General features: G+C 38.0%; 1 protein-coding gene across 3 annotated transcripts in view; it reads right to left on the bottom strand.

Moving 5' to 3' along the window:
• GABRB2 (gamma-aminobutyric acid type A receptor beta2 subunit) overlaps positions 1–19829 on the bottom strand; it is a 186357-nt gene that overhangs the window by 19064 nt on the left and 147464 nt on the right. Inside the window, exons 6-9 of one of the 3 annotated variants that reach the window (XM_023762321.1) lie at positions 13452–13589; positions 11426–11578; positions 7491–7732; positions 2892–3005 (exon numbers count right to left, since the gene is read on the bottom strand). In XM_023762321.1, coding sequence (XP_023618089.1) covers positions 2892–3005; positions 7491–7732; positions 11426–11578; positions 13452–13589 — 647 coding nt within the window. Of the gene's footprint in view, positions 1–2891; positions 3006–7484; positions 7733–11425; positions 11579–13451; positions 13590–19829 lie in introns of all 3 variants that reach the window. The other 2 variants (XM_023762322.1, XM_023762323.1) reach the window with 2 other exon arrangements.

Below are 19829 nucleotides of genomic sequence, written 5' to 3'. Positions count from 1 at the left end.
TTTGGACAGGGAGGGGAAAAAGTGCACATGGGTTTTTAGATACATTATCTCCACTTCTCTAAGACTTATGACAACTGGACACAGACATCAGTTTTCTATTTGTCATTTTAAGGGCTAGGTGATGTATGTGTGTGTGTGTGTGTGTGTGTGTACTGCCATGCTCTCATATGGCGCACACTATAGCAGAAATTTTCTGGGGAACAATTTGGCAATGTGGATCACTGTTTTAAAGATACTTTTTGACACAGAAATTCCACGTTAAGAAATAGATTAGGAGTCAATCATGTACAAACAAATCAGTAATGGGATGCTTATTTTAGACTCATTTATAATAGAAAAACACTTAGAAACAATGCAAATATCTAACAACAGGTACTCATTCCATAAATTATGGTACATAAATTCAATAAAATGTCTTGTAGCTATTAGAATGATGTATACTTTAAGTATACAAAGAGGCTAAGTGGAAAACAGCAGTATACACAATAGTAGAGCAAAATTATGTATATAAACACGTCACTAATTGTGAATAAAAGGCAATGTTGACAATGATTATATCTAGGTGTGGGGGTTTAGGTGATTTACATTGCCTTTTGCACTTTTTATAAAAAATAATGATCCTGAATTAGTTTTATAGTCAGAAAAATAGTAATAGAGCAACAAAGGAACCCCTTGAGAAACATATACTCCCCGCTACCACCTCCAGAATATAGCAACTATCAAGTGCTCTTTGCCTGGCACCATATAAGGCCCTTAATTATCTAATTCAATGCTCACAGTAGCTCAATGGGGCAGAAATTAGTGTTTCAGTTTTCAGTTGAGGAACTTGAGGGATGGAAAGCTTAAACACATCTAATGGCACATGGCTCATGAAAGATCATGCCTGAATGTGAGCCCAGTAGAGTATGATTCGAAAAGGCATCAGCTTCCCAGTGCATCCTGCTGCCTCTGAGGATTGTGCCATATATCTTGATGCTTTTACAAGTTACAGGTTTAACAGCTCATTATTCTAAGTTTTGAATACTGGTCCTTGTTTCACAGTTCACATATGAACCCGAAAGAGGACTCAGGTGATAGAATAGACATACCAAACAAAGGACAGTATCTCAGAGGGAAGGCAGGGCTGGGTGGGAAGAGATCAACCAAACAACTTGCATGCATATATGCATTACCCCATGGACACAGACAATAGGGTGGTGAAGGACTAGGGTGGGGTTGTTGGGGAGGGGCAGGCTAGAAGGGGTCAATGGGAAAAAAGGAGACATATTTAATACTTTCAACAATAAATATTTAAAAAAGCAGAAGACATTAAGATTCATATTTCATAGTGAATAATTGAACATTCTCTTTAACATGTCATCAGGGTATCATTAACTCTTTCAAGCTATCAACTGAACAATTTAATGCACCAAAGAGACATATTTTCTTTAAAATAGCCTCATGATCTGAGGATTTTCTGAAATTTTCAAGTAACTTTACCCAGTCATTAGACCAATCATGTAGTACACTTTGATTTTGATTTTGAAAAAATACAACTGTTTTCATCATAAACCTAAACTCCAGCTGTAGAACATTTTCTAAATCATTAACATTCTACCCAGAATACAGCCCAATCAAACCAGTCTACTTCAATTTCAAAAACAGTAGCTAGAATTCAAAACAAGAACAACACAAATGAGAGAGCCTGAGAGAACAGACATAGTAGGGACTGGATCTTTAGGGGATTAGAACTAAAATAGTGATGAACAGAGTTTCAAACATCTCCTGGAATCTAGTTTATCATACTCTGTTACTATATGTAATACAACAAGTAACCAAGTTAAAAAACAACTTAAAGTCATTATTTAATAGGTTAACCATCCTTGTTCTCCACCCCAAGAGCAATAATAATGGGTACTGAGGAATTTGAGGTCAGGGCAATAAAATTAAGGAAGAACATGATATTAAGGAAGAACATGATACTCAGAAGATACAATGACAGCTCATCTGGCATCAAGTCCTCGTAAGAAAGATTCACAAGCATTTATTATCATTCACTACCTCACCAAGAAATAGAAATTTAAAAAAACTGGAGTCGGACAAGTAGTGTGTGATAAGGTAAAATGGTGACAATCATCATCATCATCATCATCATCATCACCATACTCTTCTTCCTTCTCCTCCTCCTGCTCCTCCTCTTCCTCCTCCTCCAATATGGAGGTCAATATGAATGACAATTTGCCAATTAAGAATTGTAAGCACAGAAACTCAGAAACTAAACTCTAAGTAGGAGCCTTACTACTGGCTTTATTTTGGAAAATTTCATTCAAGAGTTTTGATGCAGAACAATGTCAATCACTGCCTCCTTTCTATCAATAAGATAGTGCTGGGTCTGCCAAGATAATACTTATTTGTAAAATAAGTAACAACGAAGCAACAAGGACTTGATGCAAACATAACATTCCTCGGCACAAATTCATAATCTAGGACAAAAACAATTTCCTCAGTTCTGAGCCAACCAACAGGAGAAATGCACAATTCTTCACCTATTCCACTAGCCCAAAGACACACAAGAGCACTAAGGAATGGCAGATACGGGATGACACTCTACCCTCTCAGGACAAATGAACAGGAATCTCAAGAGATGATCCACTTGGTTTCTTTCTCTAGCACAACAATCTCGACTGAATGCAACACTGAAGCTTAGATTCATCGTCGCTGTATTTTACAAAAGCAAACCTGAGAAAACCCCATGAGGGTCTCACAAAAACATTCAACGTATTCCCACATCTCTATGGGTACAAGTTCATAGGTTATCTGCAAAGAACGCATACATTGTTTTAAAGGGAACAGCTAAACAAATTGTCCCCAACAGAAATACAAATAAATGGATTAAAAACTGGCTAGCTAACCGTATATAGAGAGAAATCGTAATTGGTAGTCCGTCTAGTTGGGGAGAAGCTTCCAGTTGGGTCCCACAAGGATCGATATTGGGTCCCATTTTGTTTAATATCTTTATAAAAAATCTGGAAGACAAAGTAGAGAATGTGCTAATTAAATTGACTGATGCCACTAGATGAAGATTGGTGGTTAAAGTAAACTACATATAGATAAATGCCACTGGTCTTTAGAAAGACTGATGATCATAGAGAATAGGACTTCTATTTACTTGTATCTTTTTAATGTATAAAAAAACTAATTCCAAGCACGAGAAATAAATTGATTTAAAAGATCTTCGTGGCTTTGTATAACACAAACTTAGGCACAATGGATAAAGACAACATAGACACAATACCCATAAATGCAGAAAATGCAGAATAAAGAATGCTCCCACATAGAGGTATTTTCAGTGCAGCTTTACTTGGAAAACTGGTGGCTATGGATCTCTCAAAAATAATTTCAGGTATGCAAGAATCAATGTGGTGGAAAGGTAGGAGTAACTAAATTCTCAAAAATGTATATATTCAGTTATTAGCAGACAAATAAACAAGAAAACAACATAAAACTTAAATGCAAAAAGAGAGCTGAAAACTTGAAGAGATAAGCAAGAAAAGTGCATAACATTAATCCAAAGCAAATTCTATAAGGAAACACACACACACACACACACACACACACACACACACACAAATAGAAGAATGCAAGGGATAATAGGAAGGACTCTTCTGACATTAGGAGAGAGACTTTTTTTTTTACCTCTCTAGAAGACACTTGGGAAACAGAAATGTTAAGTAGACCTCTTGTTGGTTTGAGGTTTGTTTTAAAAATCTTAAGATTTTGTAACAATCTGTCACATTGAAGACAACTGGAAAGTGACACTGCTTGTCAGTCATGGACTCTCATGTAGACAGGTGGGTTTTTTAGGTGAAATGAGTATATAATCTAATGTGGAATCAGCTTTTCAATTCGGTATTGTTTTTTCACTTGTTAGCACAGCGGGCCACACTCTGGATAAGTAGCCTGGAAAACCCAGCTCAAGCCTCAGAAATTTTGTTAACTTTGCTGTTCAACCTTGAAAACTTGACTTTCCTGAAAAGTTTTAGTTTCTGCATTAAATGACAGGAAAATAACTGTATTAAGAACTGCAGGTACTCTTGCTAACAAAATAAAGACTTACAGGAAGTTAAGACAGAGAAGAGATGGACACATGTGAAAGTGTGCCGTGGAAGCAACGTTGGCTCCTGCGTGGCCAGGCTTCCACTTCCACTCCGCCCTGACCTCAGCACAGAGAGCACAGCATCAACCTCACTTTGGATGACCTGCCTTGCAGCTCCCATCTCTAGGAAACCATCAAAAGGAACATGAAAAAGTCAATCCCCTCCCTACTGGCTGATTTTTCCAAAGCAGCCAACAATACTTAGCTGATTAGATGCGCCCAATCTTTGGACAACAAAAAAAATAACTTAAGAATTACAATTGGAAAAAAGGGACACTATTGATTAAAAAAATAGGTGGCACTATCATGACACTCGCACAAAGAAAGCTCTGTGCAGTCAGAGCCCCATGTGGGTCTCCCCTAACCTTCCATGCTGGGGTCAAAAGGAAACCAGGGGCATCTGAAAGGCTAGCTGGTCACCTTTTTGTCTTAATCTAATCAAGGAGCTGTGAGTATTCTGACCTCAGAAATGACTGATACCATTTGAAGTAGTTCATGTGCTATGGATTTGAAAGCTAATACCTGTTGATGATACATGATTTCCCTACTTTGATTTTACAACTTCTGACCTGAAGCATTTCTCCGCAGATAATTCCCTCTTTTAGGGATGGGACTGCATCCTATAAGCCAGGGGTCGGCAAACTGCAGCCCCTTGAGTGTGGCTCTTCCACAAAACACCACGTGCGGGCGCGCACATACAGTGCGATTGAAACTTCGTGGCCACACTCAAGGGGCCAAAGAGCCGCATGTGGCTCGCGAGCCGCAGTTTGCCGACCACTGCTATAAGCTATTTGTGTAAAATACACAAGCAAGCTTTGCCAACAGGTCTAGATGGATAATGTCTACTGTTTATAACATTTTAATATTTTACTAATATTTTCCACTTACTGAGTGCGTACCATGTACTGAGGACTATGTTACACCCTCTATACAGTATCACAAACACTCTTCATAAAAAACTATGAAAGAGGAATTAACCTTGTTTTACAGCTGGGGCAACTGAATGTTAGCAAGACTCATTTTCTTTGCCTATTGTCACACAACTATTAAACGGAGAGTAAGTCTTGCACTTGACTGACCTCAAAATAGTTCTTCACTAACATTGTGCTAAATGGTAACTCCTGCTGTTCTAATGCTATGCTTGGTGATCAAAGAAAGTGGAGAAACCACCTGTCTTAGAGAGTTTAAGACTAGGACAAACATTGTTTCTGGACCTCAGTTTCTCATAAAGTCAGAGAATTGGACTAGAGCAGGGGTCTTTAGCTGGGTGACACTGACATTCTGGGAGGGACAATTCTTTGTTATGGGGAAGCTGCGTGATGTACCATCGCTGTTCAGCAGCATCCCTGGCCTGTATCTACTCACTAAGTATCAGAAGCAACACCCTCCCCCCTGTTTTGACAACCCATAATTCTGCAAGCCCAGAGATCCCTGAGGCATGGCTGCCTGATTTTGGGCACTGCACTAGAAGAAGTGTAGGTATGTCTGTTGTTATCTCATAGTCTATATTCTGAATTGTGGGTCCACCGTCAGCCAAGAGAACCAGCTTTTTTTACCACCACAGGGCACCTCCACCTCAGTACCCTGAATTTAAAACAATCAGTTTGCTATCAACATGCCACTCTCTAGGTCTTAAATTTGTCATTTAAATGCAAATTGGTCTAAAAAAAGTGGAGAGATGAAAGTGAAAAAAAAGATCAGATGGTATTAAGTCAGCTTTGCATTAGGCAATTGATTTAGATTCATTTCAAATGGCAGGAATATGAGACAGCTTTTATTTATTTATTTATTCATTTTCTTTCCTTTATTAAGGCCACTGTATCAGGGCAATCATAAAATGGGTTTAAATAGCACAGCCCGAGAGCCTCAATGCTACGTTGGAATCTATGGACAGTTTTCAATAATTGAAACCTCAGACCAGCGGTTCTCAACCTGTGGGTCGCGACCCATTTGGGGGTCGAACGACCCTTTCACAGGGGTCGCCTAAGACCATCCTTTATATCAGATATTTACATTAGGATTCATAACAGTAGCAAAATTACAGTTATGAAGTAGCAACGAAAATAATTTTATGGTTGTGGATCACAACATGAGGAATTGTATTTAAAGGGCCAGAAGGTTGAGAACCACTGCCTCAGACACTAGAAAGAAACTGACAGTTTCCCAGACCTTGGTTCCTTGGCTTTCAAGGGCCGTATGTAAGATGTGCATCCTTACAAATAACATCTCCCAGGAAAGGAGTGCCTTTGGTTAGAGAATAGCCCATCAATTATCAGACCTATGGATACGTGGAGACATTAGTGAGCCAGCAGCTTTCACTGGATTTGCTCCAAATAAAACTCAATGATAGATGTTATTTATGGTCTTCTATCCTTGGAATTAAATTGATGTTCGAAATATTAAAACATCAATTAAATAATCAGTGGTATGGTTAACAGTTCCAGAGGTTTAGAAGGATTACAGTCTTCCTAGTTCCAGCACTCTGAACTACGATGCCCAGGCATACCCTAGGGCAATCAAATCAGAATTTCTGGGGAAGACACCCAGCCTTCAGTACTTTTACTGCTCTCCCAGTCATTCAACCAGGCTCTGAAGGCTGAGAATTATTGCCTTAAAGAATGAACCAGTTTGTAACTGGGAATTATTCTTTGCCTATGCCTGATTTAAGCAGGATAGTGGCCTCCTGTAGTCAAATGCTCCAGTGATTTTAAGTGGCACATGTGCAAGGCATTCAGTAATTATCTGTCACTTAAGGAGAAAATGATTCTTTTCTCCCCTCCCCCGTACCCCCTCCTTCTGATGACTTCAAAGAGAAAGTCTCAGTTTGCTGCTGGTAAGTCTTAAATACATCTCTGTACTTGCTTATCTCCCTTCTAAATCCAAGAGCATGCAGAGCTCAGGCCCCGAGCCTTCATCTAGTATAACCTAGTATTTAATAACATCATTAAAATTTTTATTTATTTATACCTAAGCTTATCTTTTAGCAAGTAATACTGATTTGTGTGATACGAAATTTCCTTTTTAAATAAATTTAAATAATGTGAGTAAAATTCAAGAAATATAAAGTAAATAATAGCACACATCATACTCATAGATTGAAAAAGTCACCAATGTGGTTTTCAGGTGACTGTGGTCTGGGCAACCCTAGTGTTAAGGTAAAGGGCATCTAAATGTTGTGTCACAGATTTGGGCTGTAATTATGCCTCCATCGCTAATTATCTTCATGATTTGTGGAAAATTACCCATTCTCTTCCCTGGGCCATGGTTTCCTCATTTGTTAAACAAGACCTTTGACCTATATTGCTGGCATTCTTCTATGCGTTTAAGAAGCAAGGAAGGCCTGACCCGCATTTACCTTGTTGACATCCAGGCGCATCTTATCACTGTTGGCGCTCGCCTTCTCGGCTGCTTTCTTTTGGCGTTGGGGTCCCCTCCCAAAGAAAATGTAGTTGACCAAAGCATATTCCAGAAGGGCCATAAAAACAAAGACAAAGCACCCCATCAGGTACATGTCAATGGCCTTCACGTAGGGGATTTTAGGGAGAGTCTCCCGGAGGTGAGTGTTGATGGTGGTCATTGTAAGGACAGTTGTAATTCCTGGAAAAAGAAAAAAAGAGAGTTAGAATAATGATGCTCCTGTGTCCTTGCTGCTCTCATTACAGCTGGAAAGATTACTGTACTCTTTTAGTCATTTCTATATGCCACAAAATATTTACTGGGCACTTATTATAGTCCAGCTCTGTGACAGTCCCTGGAGATATGCACAAATCATCTATTTGTAATAAACATTACTTATTTAGAATCCTTCTTTAGTTATATTTATATATTACAGTTATATATCTAATGGGAGGGGGTTGAAAAGTGATTTAAATGCTTCTGTGTTAGATACCTGTAGGCTGTATGTTGAGAATATAGAGGAAACACAGGTTTTGGAGCTCTGTTTTGAAGAATGAGTGGGAGTGACCCAGACAACCCAGGACTGAAGGTCAAAAGTGAAGTTAAAGTTAGACCTCAGGGCATTGGTGGTGGAGAGAGCTTTCTGTGTGTGGTGAAGGTATACAGCTCACTGAAAGACTCCCACAAAGTCAACGTGGGTATGTGAGGATATGGTGGGAAGAATGGTGAGGAGACTGAAAGTTCAGTAAGAGCTACATCATGGAGGGCCATATATACAGAGCCTAACGAGGAGTCTGAACTTGAAATTATAGGCAATGTGGGGCCACTGGCCAGCTTGGAGCAGGGAGATATAGGGGCAAATTGTGTTTATGATAGTCACTCTGGTAGCTATGGGGGCAGGTATAGAGAAGCATACAAGACAGGAATAAAGAACCCTCCTTAAGAGTGCCCCCCCCCCCGAATAATTTGTTAGGAAGGGGAAATAAAATAATTACAACAGTACAAAAATCAATCAATGCATTTTATAGATGATACGGACAAATGATTGTAAAAATGTGGAAACTGCAGATGGAGGATAATAGAGAAGTTGAAACCTAACCTTCATGTTTCTAAATTGGGCACCGAGGCATGTAATACACAGATAAATTAAACAGAAGTATTACAAGATTCCTTATGGAAAATGCCACCCTAAGCAATGGCATTTATAATTATAATTATTCATCCAGCTATGTAAGCACCCCTAACTGGGGGGAGTAGTTTCCCTCAAAGGTATAATTGGAGGGATAGACATTGCTATGCAGGAAAAAGCACGGGGGTCCAGAGTCCCTGGTAGGATAAGTTCCTTGTGAAAATAGGCAGAATTCAGAGTCAAGATCCTGCAGGTGGGAGGTTAGGCAGTCTACATATGAACTGGGACCTCTCCAACTCAGAAACCTGTGTCCTTAAACACTACCTAATAACACATCCCAGAAGTTACGTTTCATTTCTGTGATTTTTTTTTGGAACGTAAGTTTCCTGATTTAATTTTCTCTCTCTAATAAGATCATAATTTTTGTCTTGTTTTTATACATGCTCCTAAAACAAACATAGAAAAAATAATTTTTTAATAGATATGTGTGTTTTTTCAATTGATTTTAGACAGAGAAGAAGGGAGAGGGAGGGAGAGGGAGAGATAGAAACGTCAATGAGAGAGAAACATCTATCAACTGCCTCCTGCATGTCCTTCACTGGGGATCGAGCCCACCACCCAGGCCTGTGGCCTGACCAGGATTTGACCCAGTGACATTTTGGTGCATGAGTTGATGCTCAACTACTGGTAACACTGGCTTAGCAGAAAAAATAAATTTGAGCATCTGATTCTGAGCATGACCAGAAAAACCCTGGCCTTGCTTTAGAGCTAGGTATCTTACAGTTCTCAGATGTTTCTTTTTTATGACAATATTAATCTTTTTGAAACATTTCCCAATTTCATTTTTCTCTTCTTTATGTCAACCACAGATTATCCTGTATGGCATGTATATCATAAAACTGACAACGCTGATTTTACTATTTATCTAAATCTCATTTTAAGGCATTTCTGACCTAGTAATAAATTGTTCACATAGGGAGATGGATGAATTGGGGGGAAGAGAGAGAAAGAGAGAGAGAGAGAGAGAGAGAGAGAGAGAGAGAACAAACTCATGGATATGGACAACAGTGTAGTGATTGCAGCGGGGGTGGGGGTGGAAGAGAGTATAGAAGGGATAAATGGGGATGGAAAAAATAAAATAAAATTTATATAAAGAAGTAAATAAATTACTTATTATTCCTGTAATAGACATAAAATAGATAACAAATATTCACTTTGAAATAAGATATTTACAAATTTCATTCATTCCTTTATTCAGCAAATATTTACTGAACATCATTTTCTATGAGAGACACTATAGATGTAATGGAAGCAAAATTAGATATTGACCTTTCTCCAAAGGATCTTCCAGTACCAGGAGGAAAATGACATCACAAAAGAATGCATAACAGTGGCTGGCCTACAGAGGGGAGCTCTCTAGCACTTTAAGAGGTTAAGGCACAGGGACTGGACTCAAAACAGGAGGTCATTACTTCTCCCTTCCGTCCTTGAACTACCACAATCTAAGCTCAACACAGCAGCCAACGTGATTCCTTCAAAACTGAAATCAAATCATGTTACTTCTTTGCTCAATAACTCTGTTGCTCAGCATAAAAGTGAAGCCTTTATTATGGCCCCCAAACCACTTCATAATCTTTTCGTCCCCTCGCACACACACTATCCTAGCTCCTGAACTCTCTCTGCATTTGCCTTGCTGCCACCTCATTGACGTGCTCAGGGACTGGAATATTCTTATCCAGGTAACTGTGGCTTTTCATCCTCTTCAAGTCTGTTCCATTGACAATTTCTGAGTAAATTCTACCCTGATTATTCTAAACTGTACCCCCCGGCATAGCTAACCTTCCCCTTGCTTACTCCCCTCAATAGACTGACCATATTATATAATTTGCATGGCTATTCAATTTATTGTCTATCTTTTACTGCTGGAACATAACTCCCAGAAGGGCACAGATTCATCTCCAGTGCTGAGAGTATCTGGCAGGGCACATAGTAGGCATTCAACAAGTACTTGTTGAATGAATAAATAAATGACTTCTCCAAGGAAGTAACAGTTGCATTGAGATCTCATGGTGGAGGAGTTAACATTTCAAAATTGAAAGGAATTAGTCAGAATTCAAAGTAATAAAGATTGTGTAAAAGGTCATAAATTTACCATATCTGGAGTTAGCATCATAAAAATGTCCATGAAATAGAATTTATTCTCTTTCTTTGGTCTTATAACAAAAGAAAAATCAAGCACTAGATATCTGATGCCATAGATTATTTCCTAAAATTTTTGCTTGGTTTTCTCCTGTCCCCTGCCATGCCAGTCCAAAATATTCATAAGACTTTAGACTTCTTTCTGCTTAGCTACTTTTTACACACTACATTTCATGTTTTTTTGCTCAGAACAACAAAAAGATGGGAGGGACATCTTCCCAGGTAAAGAAGCGCAGATAGAAATTTAATAATTATCAAGCGATATTACATGAATTATGCTTCAATAAAAATATCACACGGATGGGACTAATTACATTACCAACAGCTATCTAGTTAACTAATTTTGACATGAAAGAGCTTTAATATGTGTTTAATTGATTTAACGCTGAATCAGATCACCCAAAGTCTCAGAGTCAAATCCTTGTAATGTGTGCAGTCTGGTTTCATCATGTGTTACAAATTCCAGGGAAAGAAAGTGCATTTTTGGACACACATGCATGCACACACTCGCACACACATGCACGCATGCATGAGTCAACTCCGCAAGCAGACAGAAAATGGCCTACCTAATGCCACTCTTGCAGCTGAAGCATCGTAATTAATCCAAAAGGAGACCCAGGAGAGGATAGTGATCAGGATGGAAGGCATATACGTTTGCAGGATAAAGTACCCAATGTTTCTCTTCAACTTAAAACTGAGGGACAACCTGGGATAGGAACCTAGAAAGGCAATTTTAGATCATCATTATCAATCAATACTTGTAGGATACTTTCCTTTAAAGGCCCCTAAACAGTCTGTATATTTTCCTAAATTCAAGTTTAGCTCCTAGTGAAGAGTAAATACTTTCTTCTGCAAAAGATGTCTAGAACACTGGGTTTTTAATTAGCAGGAGTTACTCCATGTTGACTACATCCCATTCTCATCATTAACAGAATTCCCGGTTTTCTCTGCTCGGCCTCATGTACTGGATCAAAAAATATTCATTATCTAAAACTGTGATGACAAGACAATTTGAGATAGTCCCTTTGTCCCCCCTCAATTGTTTCTTAGCTAGTCCACCCGTTAAGGTATGTTTTGCATATAAGAATCAGGTTGCACACTCTGATGCTAGTAAAAGATAGCTAGCTCTTCATACACAAAGCCCCAGGATGGTTTTAAGTCTGGATCAATGGCTGCACTTCAGACAATGCAGCAACTCCCTGAAATTTCAGGATGGTTTTCAAGTGTAGGCATTATTTTTTTTCTAAAATCAGTGTATTCATCAAAGTTCTAAAGCAGGGGTGGGAAACGTCCTGCCCATGGGCCATATAAGGCCCACAAAATCATTTGGTCCGACCCTGCCAAGGCATTAGTGGCGAGTTAATTAAATGTTTGACCAAATAGACCAGGCTAATTTTTAAGTTGATAATTTTGTATGGCCCGCGAATGCTGTCATAAATATCCAAATGGCCCTTGGCAGAAATAAAGGTTCCCCACCCCCGTTCTTAAAGGGATCCCTGACCTACTCAAAGGTGGAGAATCACTATTCCTGAGCAATATCTGTGGGAGATACAACTAAAGCATCACATTCCTGAAGCGGGATCCTTTGATTGTGGTGATCTGGGATTCACACTTTAGACAATATATGTAACAGAACACATCCTTAGACCATAAATGGTTCACACTGATAGTGTCTTAATATGAAAGTAAGAGTATTTTAAGTAGGAACTCATTTATATAGAGCTTTAGCAATTCAAAAGACTTCATACTTAGGAAAAGTTTCTGTTATTATTGTTCTTTTTTTTAAAGCCAAAGGCTACACTGCATTCTTACTAAGTCATGCAACTCTTGCCTAAAGTTGTTTTTAGGGACAGGAAGTACCCAAATCAGAGGGGAAACTCAAAATTTACAGTTATAGGGCTAGCTATTTCCATGTGCGGGATTCACTTCAATGAGACATATTCCTGTGGGCTGATTATTTTCCCCCTTAATGAGTGATGTAGCAAATTACCACTTTACTGGGCTTTCTTGTTAAAAATTTGTGCTGATGAAACCAAGTTTAACAACCTAAAACCTCAATACTAGCAGGGTAAGGGCAGCAAAGGCATCAGGATAACCTCAGGATCTGGAAAGGTGTTTATATGCAAAATAGGGGGTCACACTACATAAAGCAATTCCCGTCCTCCGACGGAAATGTGAAATTCTCCTACCCTACTCTCTTCAGAGAATTTCGCTGTGGTCAGACTTGAGTGAACTGTGACTTGGTTATTCCCAGTGTATTTGAAAGAATGATGATCAATTCTGTGAGATGCATAAAATCAGGGGAACAACTGACCCAGGTCTTCATTCCTTTCTCTATTCTGTGTACAACAATTAGTCCCTTTGTTGGCCAATGAGAGACACAGCGCTTAGTCTCTCAGCATTGCTGGGGATGCCTTCAGGAAAATAACCAGATGGGCTGCAAATGAGCAATGGGCTTGCTGGGGACCTGAGGGTTTTCAGCAGATCTCCGTCTTCTAGAGTCACCATCCTTATACCCGATCCTGATATAAGTGACCCCTGTTTATAAACGATGATGACTCTTTTACCTTAACCCTCTTCCCTGATACAAACCTGTGGAGAAAACAACCTTCTTGGTGATGAGTTTGTAATCTACAATAGAGAACTGTGGAAGTTCAATCTTTGTTACTCCCGTTACTGCTTTATCTTCCCCACGCCAGTAAAACTCAATGTCGTCAGTGGTATATCCATCTGTAAAGAAAACATACACACACACATACAGACACACAAAATGAAAAACAAACAGACAGAATAAGGTTAGTAGATGAATTATGTAAATGACAATAGCTATAGTTAGAGGGTATTATTATATGTTAGGTACCATGCTAAGCACCTCAAGTACATTAGCACATTTAATCCCCACGACAAACTCATGAGGGAAGCATAATTAGGCCCCCAGAGGAATCACAGGCTCAGAGAAATTAACAGCTCACATTAAGTCTTGCAACTAGGAAGTGGCATAGTTGGAACTTGAACCTAGATTTATCTGAGTATGAATCTCATTCTCTCAAACATTATCATATTATTACATAACCCTGATGGCACTCTAAGGGAAGACAAAAGAAGAGGAATATCATTTAAGTTATCAATACAGCACTGAATACTATCAAACTTCCCCCCTCCATATAAGATAGTTGAGTTTTAAGTCAGAAGAGAAATGATTATTAAGGGAGTCATTAATTTGTTAATATTCATAGACATGACCTCCAAATTTGATTTTGTAGCATATCTGAATTTCAAAATTCTCTCCAAAACAAACCTCAAAACAACATTGATTCTAATAGTTTCAAGAAATAAATACAAATGTATAGTGTATACTACCAATGCACAGTGCATTTAGGAGGTATACTTCCATTCATTCAACAACTATTTACTGAGCATCTACTATGCTCATCAGTGCACAGATGCTGGGGATAGGACTCTGTACAATAAAGACATGTCCTCTGTTATAATGATATTTTCAATCTGTGGGGCAGAGTAGAATAAGCACACATATTCTAATAAGTAAGCACATATATAACTGCAACGAATAACCACATATTAGATTGTAAACAATGCTGTACAGGGAAGCATGCAATGAAATCCAGTGAATATTGATATTTCATGCACTAACCCCCCCACAACCTCCCATAAAAGCATATATTATCTTTGTGTATCCTAATTATCTCTTCAAAGAACTTTTGTATCTTGATAGTTGAATTTTTTAAAGTATAGAAAACAGGACAGATATTGCTCCCCCAATTTCAAAAGCAATGAAACAAATTAAAAAGATTGCCTAAGTTCTTTGCCTTTTGACATGTGACTAGCTAGTGTAGCACTGAGGACTATAATTACAATCCTCTGACTCTTAGCTCTTATGGTTTTGAAGAAACCACATTGCCTTCAAAGAGAGAGAGAGAGTAAGATCTCCATAAAAGTGGAAAAAATATTTTTCAAAGAACTGCAATGCCCTTGATTTGAAAATTTATATAAACTATAGCACAGCTCAGGCAGCGTCTTAACTTTTCTAGAAATCTGCAGTCCTCCTTATTCATAGGCGCAATGATGCAGTCATACAGTTTTTTGCAAGCGTTCTTGAGAATTGAGCTTCTTGTTTTGCATCTATAGGCTTCTGGATAATAGCTAATGATTTTGAAAAGGCTTGTTCAGTTGAGAACATGTTTTGTTAGACAATGTCTTTCTGCATATAAAACTTTGATTTTAAAGAAAAGTTCAAGGGAATGGCATAAGAAACAGATTCTCAGAAAAGAGCTTCTCACTCCCCATTAATCTACCTCATTATATTCTTTAACTTATCCTTAGAACGGGGATGTCTGTCCTAAAAGAGAACTTTCCTAATATGACCCTGGGGACCCTCACAGTTCAGAGCCTCATCTCAAATATAACCTAATTTCTCATTTGTTATTTGCACACATCTCTGTTATGAAATTGTTTTAAATCAATGACAATCCCACCTTTGATAAAATAGTTTAAAATGGAAAGATAAAAGAAATTTGCTCAGAGAATTAACCTCGATAGTTAGAAATGCATTGCAAAATTGGTATATAAGCATAAATAAAGGTATTTATGAAACCAGAAGGCAATTGTGTGGGTGTTCTTTTTTATAAAAGCTTTTGTCAAATGCAGCCATCTTCAGAAGAAGAGGTTGAGAGAAAACTCTCACCATTTTCAATAGAGGATTAAGTCTAACCTAGAGAGGGGTGTGTTTCTGGTCCTGCAGCTTCCTCTCTCCAGTATCTACCGTCTTTGTCCAGCACCACAAATCTAACAGCAGCTCTCTGCAGGCAGAGGCACCAGCTATTGCACTGCTCTACAGTTGCATAGGAGATGCCTAGCAGCTGTTAAATAGATAAAAACATTATTATGAAACCCAGACTTTTATCAAACCTATTGACCATATGCATTTTATTTATTTATTTATTTTAGGATATAAAACATGCCCACCCAGACATGTTCCATAAATTGCTGGAGGTATTCATACATTTTAGGGTGAATATATTCAACCCTGAATATATAATAGAATTAACAAAATAATTATGCAATGCACAGGTGGATTTGGGCAATATCCAGACGCTTGGCATTGATAAGGTATTCGTTATGTTTATACGTCTGTCTCTTGCTCCTGTCACACTACCTGGCACATGGCTGGCATTAAATATCTTCTGAATGAATAAAAAAGACAACCAATAATAACATAGAATAATCCAAAGGTTCTTCATTATATACCTCTCCTTTTGTAATAGCTGAGCAAGTTTCCTAACTGCTCTCTATGTTTCATTTTCTCACTTGTAAATTGAAATATCATCATTATCATCATCATCATCATCATCATCACTACTCATGGAGTTTTTATGCAAAAAAGCTGAGTTCTACTTGTAAAATACAATGCTTAACAAGGTTAGATAGCACCTTCTTTTTAATACCTTTGCTGTTATTTCATGAGCAAATACAAAGATGTGCACAATGAGAAACCCAGCTGTTCAATCAAGGACACTTACAGAACTCTCCAAAGTGTTTGGAAATTATAATAAAACATTTAAGTTTATTTTGATATTTAGGATTTTGGAATCTGACACCAGAGAGCAATGTGTTGTGTATACAACTTGACTAGTGCTGATCTTAAAAACCCCAATGTTCTTGACTTCATTTTGGTTTAACCAAGTATAGAATATTGCAAATGGAAAGGAAACGGATGTGCTTGCATCATCGATTTCTGAAGATGAAAGACCAAAAATCTCTGACAGTGCCACTGTGGTCAAGTTCAAAGCTAGCTCAGATACCATGTGGATTACCTGAAAGCAGACCTAGTTTTCTTTTTCTTTGAATTTTCTCTGGAGGAACAGTTAGCAGTCCCTCAAAGTGATTAAAAAATAAAACATATGCAAATATATATGACCTGACTTTTACAGCTTTCATAATTATAATGAGTGAAAATAATTAGATTCCTTGTAAAAGATATCAGAAGGGGGGTGGTGCACAGGAACTGCTCATTAATGTCTTGCAAATTAAATTCATCTTTTATATTTTATTCATGGGACTCTAGAAACGGAGTCATTAAATTCTATTGTATTCTTATCATTAAAACCACAACCCAGATAAATTCAGATGGCCTATGAATAATCCAAAATACAAATTTATTGGAATTTACTTGGAGGACTTAAAAACTGTATAAAATGTTAAAATGTTACAAGTCTCAGAGCAGGATAGATAAATATATAAATATGCAAATTTACATAAGACATGAATGATAAACAAGCTGTCTTTCAAATATTGGTAAAAACATCTAGTATATGAGAGCTAAGGAGTAAAAATGCCATTTTAAAAACACATAACTGAACAGGTTCTCACAATTATGACATTTTCTTATTACATAACATGGCATTTTAAAACTTTTTCTCTCTTAATGTCAGTCTACATGTCTACTTTGTTATCTACTAAGTAAATATTTCATTTTAGAAGAATTTTACTGCACAAAGGATATGAACTTACCAAGAAATTAAACAGTGGTGGCTGGTGACATTTATTTTTAAAGGGGGAAATTAAAGTGACTTGTTTTTTTCTTGCTACTTATTTAAACTTAGTTCCTCAATTGGACTGCTGAATGTTGTAGGGTAATTATCTATCTCTCACTGCATCTAACATAGCAATAGTTATACAATAACACAGTAGTTGCTTTAACCTGTTATTTCTCAGTCATCACAACCAACTTCTGAAAACTGAGAATTATGGGTTGGGAATAATTTACACTAGTCATGGATGGTTTATATTTTTTAAGAACTATCTTATCTCAAATTCCCTGCCCTGTATATTTCTATTACAGCACTTTAAAAATGTTTTTGAATTAAATACCTCGTTGTAAAAAAATTTAGTATATTACTGCCTTATTAGTATTTAAAATTCTATTGGTTTTTAAATAACTACTAGTAAAAATTTATGTTCTGAGGAACACTAAGCCTCTGTCATGTGCTTCATGGAAAAGACTTCTACAGTCCATATATTGTTGAGTTACTGCATATTTTGGCCCCCTCTTATAGTTACAAATATTTAACAGAATTTAGGAAATCCCGCAATAAACAATCCGTTTAACTTTACTTACCCCTGGAATTTCCCAAACCTATTGACCATATGCATTTTGTTTTATTTTATTTTATTAGGATATAAAACATGCTCGCCCAGATGTGTTCCATAAATTGCTGGAGGTATTCATACATTTTAGGGTGATTTAGTTAATGTTCCCCGAAAAGCCAGGTAAGCCCTTGAGAAGGCTCACTGTTCCCCAGAAACTTATCTTGCTTCTTTAGTGGATTAAACATTTTTTTTCCTCTAAAAAACATTTGCAAATAACAGAGATCAGATTGTCTTTTAATGGAGCAAGGCAGACAGACATTTCTGGAAAGCGGCACAACTGAATGTAAGAAGGTGAGCATTTTCATGACTCACTCTGCGACCACTTAGAAGTCTGTCAGCCACAGTCAGAACCCACTCCATTCCTGGCGGGGGCCTGTGTGCTGTGCAAAGGAGCAATACCGAGTGCAGTCCACGGCCGATGAGACGTGCAGGGAGTTTTCAGGAGGGAGAGGCACACTTGCCAGCCACAACTCTTTAAATTCAGCAATGCAAACCTTCCAAAGACACTCTGCGTGATTGCCCTGACTCCGTAATTGCATCCTATTCTTCACTCTGCTCTTTAGATGGCCTGCTAGACACCATTTCTGTGCTGTCAAATCACTTCTAGACCCCGAGCAGCTCAAAATCATCGGCCGAGGGTGAGGCAGACGTGATTACCTAGTGGCATCTTAGTGAGGACACCATCAAGTAATGGCCCAGTGTTCATCCCACATCAAAGATGACCTACTTTTTGTGTTACGACTATTTTCAAATTCAAATCTTATGATGTGAAAGAATAGGAAATCAGTCACAATCAAGTGAAATGTCAGATTTTGTGCTTTAAAGATCATTTCTTAACTTGAACGTCAATGCAAGTCTCAGTCTTTGTTGTCTCCGTATGGAAGCAGGGTGATCCGGTGGCTGTGCCTGCACTTTTAGCTACACAGTGTTCCTTAAATCTTTCTTTCGAATGTCTGGAGAGATGAAGCAATTAAGCTAGTGGTCCAAGTAAGAGAAAGCAAGGTGAGCCAGCTTTGGGCTTGGGCTACTGGAGGCCTGGCAACTTCCCTTAGCTCTTTTGGAACCTCCCAGGAACCATCCAGGGATCCCTAGATCATACTTTGAGTAGCACTGCTTTAGAGATCTCTAATTTGGAATTTAAGGAAAGTTCTAAATAATTTATTTTAATTTAAATTATTACAAATTACACAAAACTAGCAATCTTGTTTCTTCTAGCAGAAATAAAAACAATTTGCTTTTGAATAGCTGGGGACCTTGGTGTGTTTCGTGCTGTTTAGTTGGCTCCAACTTCTGGCGACCCTATGAATGAGTGATGTCCACAATACTTTGTCCTCAACAGCCCTGCTCAGCTCCTGAGGAGTCGTGCCCACAGCTTCTTTTATGAAGTCAATCCATCTCATGTTTGGTCTTCCTCCTTTCCTGCTGCCTTCTATTTTCCTCAGCATTATTGTCTTTTCCAAATAACCCTGCCTCCTCACGATGTGCCCGAAGTAGGACAGCTTCAGTTTTGTCATTTCTGCCTCCAGCTATGTTTCAGGCTTAATTTGCTCTTGGGCCCACTTGTTCATCTTTCTGGTGGTACAGCGTATCCATAGAGCTCTCCTCCAACACCATACTTCAAATGAATCATTTTTTTTCCTTATCTGCCTTCTTTACTGTCCAATGTTCACATCTGTGTATAGCAATTAGGACTTTTAAAAATCAGTTTTATTCCATAGATTTAGTATATATAAACATATACACATACAGGGGTGGGAAAAAGTCAGTTTATAGTTGTTTTTATGTAAAATAATACAACCTATA

The sequence above is a fragment of the Myotis lucifugus genome, unplaced genomic scaffold (assembly GCF_000147115.1).
Source record: "Myotis lucifugus unplaced genomic scaffold, Myoluc2.0 scaffold_243, whole genome shotgun sequence".
Taxonomy (NCBI): domain Eukaryota; kingdom Metazoa; phylum Chordata; class Mammalia; order Chiroptera; family Vespertilionidae; genus Myotis; species Myotis lucifugus.
The sequence above is the reverse complement of the archived record's forward strand: the minus strand, read 5'-3'. Positions and strand labels throughout refer to the sequence as shown.